Genomic DNA, 8,640 nt, shown 5'->3' on the forward strand with positions numbered 1-8,640 from the left:
TTGTTAGTCTTTTATTTAACAATAACTTTTCCTTAAAACCATTAAAGTTCTTGAGCCATTTAAAAACCATTACTTGAAAGCCATTTTTCATGCTTTTGACTTTTCATAAAAGATATAATTAAAGCCCTTTCTAAAAGCCTTTTCATATATAGTCCTCTTTTTAAAAACTATTTTTCCTGAAAACCATTAAAGTTTTTAATGTATATGGAAAAATTCTGTCAACGCCATTTTTTCCTAAAGCCGTTTCTTGAAGATTTTTAAACCGGTTTTTAAAACCAAATATAAAAGCCCTTTCTTAAAGCTTTTTTAAACTTCTACAAAAAAGGTCTCTCATGAAAGTCATTTTACCTAAATAATCTCACTTCAGTTTTTTAAAAGCCCTTAAAATGCCCTTAAAAATGCCTTTAAATCTTTCCTAAAATCACTATTGCTCAACCATTTACTGTTAACAGTGCAGTGAGTGTTGCTGACAGTGTAGTGAGTGTTGTTGATAGTGTTGTGAGTGTTGCTGACAGTGCAGTGAGTGTTGTTGATAGTGTAGTGAGTGTTGAGAGTGTAGTGAGTGTTTATAGTGCAGTGAGTGTTGCTGAAAGTGTAGTGAGTGTTGCTGATAGTGTAGTGAGTGTTGTTGATAGTGTAGTGAGTGTTGTTGATAGTGTTGTGAGTGTTGTTGATAGTGTTGTGAGTGTTGATGACAGTGCACTGAGTGTTGCTGAGAGTGTAGTGAGTGTTGCTGATAGTGTAGTGAGTGTTGTTGATAGTGTAGTGAGTGTTGTTGATAGTGTTGTGAGTGTTGATGACAGTGCAGTGAGTGTTGCTGAGAGTGTAGTGAGTGTTGCTGATAGTGTAGTGAGTGTTGTTGATAGTGTAGTGAGTGTTGAGAGTGTAGTGAGTGTTGCTGATAGTGTAGTGAGTGTTGCTGATAGTGTAGTGAGTGTTGAGAGTGTAGTGAGTGTTTATAGTGCAGTGAGTGTTGCTGAGAGTGTAGTGAGTGTTGCTGATAGTGTAGTGAGTGTTGTTGATAGTGTAGTGAGTGTTGAGAGTGTAGTGAGTGTTTATAGTGCAGTGAGTGTTGCTGAGAGTGTAGTGAGTGTTGCTGATAGTGTAGTGAGTGTTGTTGATAGTGTAGTGAGTGTTGTTGAGAGTGTAGTGAGTGTTGAGAGTGTAGTGAGTGTTTATAGTGCAGTGAGTGTTGTTGATAGTGTTGTGAGTGTTGATGACAGTGCAGTGAGTGTTGCTGAGAGTGTAGTGAGTGTTGCTGATAGTGTAGTGAGTGTTGCTGATAGTGTAGTGAGTGTTGTTGAGAGTGTAGTGAGTGTTGAGAGTGTAGTGAGTGTTGAGAGTGTAGTGAGTGTTGAGAGTGTAGTGAGTGTTTATAGTGCAGTGAGTGTTGTTGATAGTGTTGTGAGTGTTGATGACAGTGCAGTGAGTGTTGCTGAGAGTGTAGTGAGTGTTGATGACAGTGCAGTGAGTGTTGTTGAGAGTGTAGTGAGTGTTGAGAGTGTAGTGAATGTTGTTAATACTGTAGTGAGTGTTGTTGATAGTGTAGCGAGTGTTGTTGATAGTGCAGTGAGTATTGTTGAGAGTGTACTGAGTAAGTATTGTGGTCCCCAGGACGAGCAGCTGGACGCCAGTGTACTGGAGAACTACACAGGAGAGTGGAAGAACGACAAACGTACAGGGTTTGGCGTGGCTGAACGTACGGACGGTCTCAAGTACGAGGGAGAATGGTACAACAACAAGAAGTACGGTTATGGCGTCACCACCTTCAAGGTAAACACCTTCAGAGTAAATATACATCTTCATGGTAAATAAATGTGTCTATTATCTTCAAGGTAAATATGTATCTGTCATCTTCAAAGTAAATAAATATGTCTATCAAGGTAAATATGTGTACCATCAAGGTAAATATGTGTACCATCAAGGTAAATATGTGTACCATCAAGGTAAATATATGTGTATCATCTTCTAGTGAACATGTTCACCATCTTCAAGGTAAATCATCGGTCCTCTAGGTTTCTGCATGGTCATCCTGAGTCATCCCGGGTCATCCCAGGTCATCCTAGGTCATCCAGGGTCATCCAGGGTTATCCCAGGTCATCCCAGGTCATCCAGGGTCATCCAGGTTCATCCAGGGTCATCCCAAGTCATCCCAGGTTATCAAGGGTCATCCAGGGTCATCTTAAGTCATCCAGGTTCATCCAGGGTCATCCCAAGTCATCCCAGGTTATCAAGGGTCATCCAGGGTCATCTCAAGTCATCCAGGGTCATCCCAAGTCATCCCAGGTTATCAAGGGTCATCTCAAGTCATCCAGGGTCATTCCAGGTCATCCAGGGAAACAGAAAAACGAAAATATATTAGAGAAATATAGAAAGCAAGATATATTAGTGACAGGAAACAGAACCGAGAATCAAAATGTAAACACAAAATAAAATGGCGGCACACTGCTAAAAAAAAAGTCAAGAGGGGATCAGGAAAAATAAAAAAAACAAAGTTGAAATAACTCCATTGAAACTGTTGAAGAGAAAACTTTCTGTCAACTTGGTCAACTTTGTCAACTTGGTCAACTTTGTCAACTTGGTCAACTTGGTCAACTTTGTCAACTTGGTCAACTTTGTCAACTTGATCAATTTGGTCAACTTGATCAATTTGGTCAACTTGGCTACCCGTATCAGTTTTGAAAAAAAAGTCTTCAAAGTTTTGATTTAGAGGACATCAACTTGGTGTGTGAAGAGCTGGTTTAGAATGTTATTCATCACAGCTGGTTGTGACGTCATCACAGATGGTATTCACGTCATCACAGTTGGTTGTCACATCACAGCTGGTTGTCACAGAACATCTGGTTGTCATATCATCACACCTGGATGTCACGCCATCAGAGTTAGTTGTCACATCATAGTTGGTAGTCACGTCATCACAGCTGGTAGTCATGTCATCACAGCTGGTAGTCACGTCATCACAGTTGGTAGTCACGTCATCACAGCTGGTAGTCACGTCATCACAGCTGGTAGTCATGTCATCACAGCTGGTAGTCATGTCATCACAGCTGGTAGTCACGTCATCACAGTTGGTAGTCACGTCATCACAGCTGGTAGTCACGTCATCACAGCTGGTAGTCGCGTCATCACAGCTGGTAGTCACGTCATCACAGCTGGTAGTCGCGTCATCACAGCTGGTAGTCACGTCATCACAGCTGGTAGTCGCGTCATCACAGCTGGTAGTCACGTCATCACAGCTGGTAGTCACGTCATCACAGCTGGTAGTCGCGTCATCACAGCTGGTAGTCACGTCATCACAGCTGGTAGTCATGTCATCACAGCTGGTAGTCGCGTCATCACAGCTGGTAGTCGCGTCATCACAGCTGGTAGTCGCATCAACACAGCTGGTAGTCGCGTCATCACAGCTGGTAGTCACGTCATCACAGCTGGTAGTCATGTCATCACAGCTGGTAGTCACGTCATCACAGCTGGTAGTCACGTCATCACAGCTGGTAGTCGCGTCATCACAGCTGGTAGTCGCGTCATCACAGCTGGTAGTCGCGTCATCACAGCTGGTAGTCGCGTCATCACAGCTGGTAGTCGCGTCATCACAGCTGGTAGTCGCGTCATCACAGCTGGTAGTCATGTCATCACAGCTGGTAGTCATGTCATCACAGCTGGTAGTCATGTCATCACAGCTGGTAGTCACGTCATCATAGCTGGTAGTCATGTCATCACAGCTGGTAGTCATGTCATCACAACTGGTAGTCATGTCATCACAGCTGGTAGTCACGTCATCACAGCTGGTAGTCATGTCATCACAGCTAGTAGTCATGCCATCACAGCTGGTAGTCATGTCATCACAGCTGGTAGTCATGTCATCACAGCTGGTAGTCATGTCATCACAGCTGGTAGTCATGCCATCACAGCTGGTAGTCATGTCATCACAGCTGGTAGTCACGTCAATGTGTAATGGAAAATTTATGAAGGGGCAATAACCCATCCAGGAAATGCTCTTCACCGTGGGCAGGGCATGTGCCCACAATAAGCAGGGCATATGCCCACCCTGGGCAGGGCATGTGCTCACCGCGGGCAGGGCATGTGCTCACCGCGGGCAGGGCATGTGCCACCCTAGGCAGGGCATGTGCCCACCGTGCGCAGGGCATGTGCCCACCGTGGGCAGGGCATGTGCCCACCCTAGGCAGGTCATGTGCCCACCCTAGGCAGGGCATGTGCCACCCTAGGCAGGGCATGTGCCCACCCTAGGCCGGGCATTTGCCCACCGTGGGCAAACAGGTGGCCCATTCAGGAATTTGGTTCTAAATCCGTCTCGTGTTGGATGAGATCCAAAGTCCAAGTCAGTAGTCAGCTATGTTAGGAGGTATGTTGGTGTGTATATGCTATGTTAGGAGGTATGTTGGTGTGTATATGCTATGTTAGGAGGTATGCTGGTGTGTATATGCTATGTTAGGAGGTATGATGGTGTGCAAATATCTGCGTGTATACAAAAGCAGGTGTATATATAGATATGAACATTAAAATGGTATAAAATACCGACAGGTTGTTAGGTAAGACACATGTGCAACAGTTAGGTATCTTTATTTCGAAATGTTTCGCCTACACAGTGTTGCACATGTGTCTTACCTAACAACATATATAGATATACATACACCTCTCGGTATATATATATATATATATATATATATATATATATATATATATATATATATATATATATATATATATATATATATATATACTGAGAGGTGTGTGCGTGTAGTCATCTGTTTGTGGTTGCTGGGGTCGAGTGCCAGCTCCTGGCCTCGCCTCTTCGCTAGTCGCTACTAGGTCCACTCTCTCGCTGCTCCATGAGCTTTTTCGTATCTCTGCTTAAAACTATTTATGGATCCTGCCTCCACTACATCACTCTCCAGATTGTTCCACTTCCTGATAACTCTATGGCTGAAGAACTACTTCATAACATCCCTGTGTCTCATTTGAGTCTTAACTTCCAATTGTGTCCCCTTTGTTGCTGTGTCCCATCTCTGAAATATCCTGTCCCTATCCTCCTTGTCAATTCATCTAAGTATTTTTTACGTCGTTATCATGTCTTCCTTATCTCTTTTGTCATCCAGTGTTGTCTGGTCGATTTCCCTTAACCTCTCCTCGTAGGACATACCCCTTAGCTCCTGGACTAGTCTTGTTGTAAACTTTCGCACTTTCTCTAATTTCTTGACGTGCTTGGCGACCAGGTATGCGTTCCATACTGGTGCTGCATACTGCAGTATGGGCCTGACGTACACATTGTACAGTATCTTTTATATACCTTTGAAGAATTTCGAGAGTATATATACTCTCTGAGCCCGGCCATGGGCCAGGTTCTTCTGGTGCTCGCCTGGCCAACCAGGCTGTTGCTGCTGGAGGCCCGCTGCCCCACATATCCATTAGAGCCTGGTTGATCTGGCACCTGGTGGAGATACTTGTCTAGTTTCCTCTTGAAGGCTTCAACACTTATTCCAGCAGTGTTTCTAATATCTTCTGGTAAGATATTGAAAAGTCTGGGACCCCGGATGTTGATACAGTGTTCCCTTATTGTCCCCACCGCACCCCTGCTCCTTACCGGGTTTATTTTACACTTCCTCCCATATCTCTCACTCCAGTATGTTGTTATGGCAGTGTGCAGATTTGGGACCAAGCCCTCGAGTACCTTCCAGGTATATATTATCATGTACCTCTCTCTCATCCGCTCCAATGAGTACATGTTCAAGACTTGCAGGCGTTCCCAGTAGTTTAGGTGCTTTACTGGCTCAGTGTTAGCCGTAAACGATCTCTGTATTTGTTCCAGCTCCGATATTTCTCCTGCCCTGAACGGGGCCGTCAGTACTGAGCAATATTCTAAGTGAGGGAGCACTAGCGATTTGAAGAGTGTCACCATCGGCATTGTTTCCCTTGTTTTGAAAGTTCTCAATACCCACCCCGTCATCTTCCTGGCTGTCGTGATCTTTGTCTTGTTATGGTCTTTACAAGAAAGGTCCGCTGACATAATTATTCCTAGGTCTTTTACGTGTTCCTTACGTTCTATTTGGTGACCCTCTTGAGGTTTTATATATAGTGCTCCTTTTGAGTTCTTCATTCTTTCCATACCTAAGCAGCTGGAACTTATCACCACTGAACGTCATGTTGTTTTCCACTGCCCACTGGAAAACCCTGTTTATGTCTTCCTGTACTTTTTCAGTGTCCTCTACCGTACTGACTTTCATGCTTATTTTAGTGTCATCTGCAAATGATGATACAAAAGTGTGCCGGGTGTTTTTGTCTATGTCTGCGGTGAAGATGAGGAACAGCAGAGGTGCGAGGACAGTGCCTTGGGGCACTGAGCTTTTGACCTCGCTGATGCTGGATCTTGCCCTGTTCACTACTACTTTTTGTGTTCTGTGTGTTAGGAAACCGAAAATCCATCTGCCTCCCTTCCCCATAATGCTCATGACCTTCATTTTGTGCGCTATCACTCCATGATCGCATTTGCCAAACGCCTTTGCAAAATCTGTGTAAATCACATCTGCGTTTTGGTCGTCTTCCAGTGCCTCCGTAATTCTGCCATAATGGTTCAGCAGCTGTGACAGACATGATCTTCCTGCTCTAAAACCATGCTGGTTCGGGTTATGTTGGTTGTGCTGGTCCATGAAATTTGTAACCTGCCGTCTCATCACTCTTTCGAAGATTTTTATGATGTGAGAGGATAGGGTTAGTGTCTTGAATGGCTCCTTACACAAATGTCGAAACGCTATTCTTAGGTTTGCCAGGCGCCCATATGCTGCAGCAGTTAGTTTATGTGCGCTTCAGGAGATGTGCTCGGTATTATACTCACCCCAAGATCCTTTTTCCTTGAGTGTGGTTTGCAGTCTTTGGTCCCCCTAGCCTATACTGTCTGCAGTCTTTTTTGACCTTCCCCAATCTTTAGGACTTTGCACTTGGTGGGAATTAACTCCAGGAGCCAGTTGTTGGACAGACTGTCCAGATCCTTTTGTAGTTCTACCTGATTCTCATCAAACTGAATTCTCCGCATTAGCTTCGCGTCGTCTGCAAACAGAGACACCTCTGAATCTATCCCTTCCGTCATGTCATTCACATATACCAGAGCAGTACCGACTCTAGGATTGACCCTTGTGGAACTCCAATTGTCACAGGTGCTCATGCTGACACCTCGTCACATACAATCACTCGTTGTTTCCTTCCTGTCATGTATTCTTTGATCCATTGCAGTGTCTTTCCTGTTATTCCTACCTGCTCATCTAGCTTTTGCACTAATCTCTTGTGTGGAACTGTGTCGAAAACCTTACAGTTCAAGAAAATGCAGTCTATCCACCCCCTTCCCTCTCTCTATCTCCCCCTTGCCTTACTTCTGTCACCTTGTCTTAAAACTCCAGTAGATTTGTGACACAGGATATCCCCTTCCATAAACCGTACTGGTTATAGTTGGAACACCTTCCTAGGTGCTCCACCAGTCTTTTTCTGATAAGCTTTCCCCTGATTTTGCATACCATACATGTCAGAGACACAAGTCTGTAGTTTAATGTTACCTGCCTGTCTTCTTCCTTAAAGATTTTGACTATGTTTGCTGTCTTCCACACCTCAGGTAGTTGCCCTATTTAGATGGAGGTGTTGAAGATTGTTGTTAGTGGCACACACACACAGTGCCTATTCTCCCTCTCTCAGGACCCACGGAGAGATGTTGTCTGGCTCCACCGCCTTTGAGGTATAAAGTTCACTAAGCAGCCTCTTTACTTCCTCCTCGGTTGTGTGTAGTGTGTCCAGCACTTGCTGGTGTACCCTGCCATTCCGGTTTACTGTAGTCCAGTCTGTCTCCACTGAAGATACTACCTCAAATCTCGTGTTTAGCATTTCACATACTTCTTTGTTGTTTCTTGTGATCTTCCGTCCTTCCTTCCTCAGCCTGTTTACCTGGTCCTTGACTGTTCTTCTCCTGATGTGGCTGCACAACAGCTTTGGGTCAAATCTGGCTTTTGATGCTATGTCATTCTCATATTGCCGCTGGGCCTCCCCTCCTTATCCATACATATTCATTTCTGGCTCTTCGGCTAATCTCCTTATTTACCTGGGTTCTTTGTCTTCTATATTTTTTTTCATTCTCTATCGCACTTAGGTATGGCCTCGCTACATCTTTGGACGAACCAAGGACTCCTTCTGGTCTTCCCATTGATTCTGTTTTCCTTAGGTACGAACCTCTCCTCCACCTCTTTGCATTTTGTGATCACGTATTCCTTCATTTCATTCACTTCATTCCAGCAAATTCTTTCTCCCACTGTACCTCGTGCAGGAAATTTCCCATACCTTTGTAGCCCCCTCTTTTATAGTTTGCCTTCTCCCATCCTACTCATGCTGCTTCCTTCACTACTTTTAGCTCTACAATGTATTTGAAGCTTATGATTACGTGATCACTAGCTCCGAGGAGCCTTTCATATGTGATGTCCTCAGCGTCTGGCCTACTGAAGGTAAATATAAGGTCCAGTATTGCTGGTTCATTCCTTCCTCTCTCTCTGGTAGTGTCTCTAACATGTTGATGCATGAGGTTTTCCAGTACCACCTCCATCATCTTGCCCCTCCACGTTTTCTGAGCCCCGGTGTCGCTCCAGGTTTTCC

General features: G+C 44.4%; 1 protein-coding gene across 2 annotated transcripts in view; it reads left to right on the plus strand.

Annotated features, from left to right (window-relative positions):
- The window catches only part of jp (junctophilin), a 405,777-nt gene that overhangs the window by 336,774 nt on the left and 60,363 nt on the right, over positions 1 to 8,640 (plus strand). For both annotated transcript variants that reach the window (XM_070087447.1, XM_070087448.1), the window contains exon 6: positions 1,615 to 1,773. In XM_070087447.1, the coding sequence (XP_069943548.1) occupies positions 1,615 to 1,773 (159 nt within the window). The remainder of the gene's footprint in view (positions 1 to 1,614; positions 1,774 to 8,640) is intronic.

This window comes from Cherax quadricarinatus, chromosome 22 (assembly GCF_038502225.1).
Source record: "Cherax quadricarinatus isolate ZL_2023a chromosome 22, ASM3850222v1, whole genome shotgun sequence".
Lineage (NCBI taxonomy): Eukaryota > Metazoa > Arthropoda > Malacostraca > Decapoda > Parastacidae > Cherax > Cherax quadricarinatus.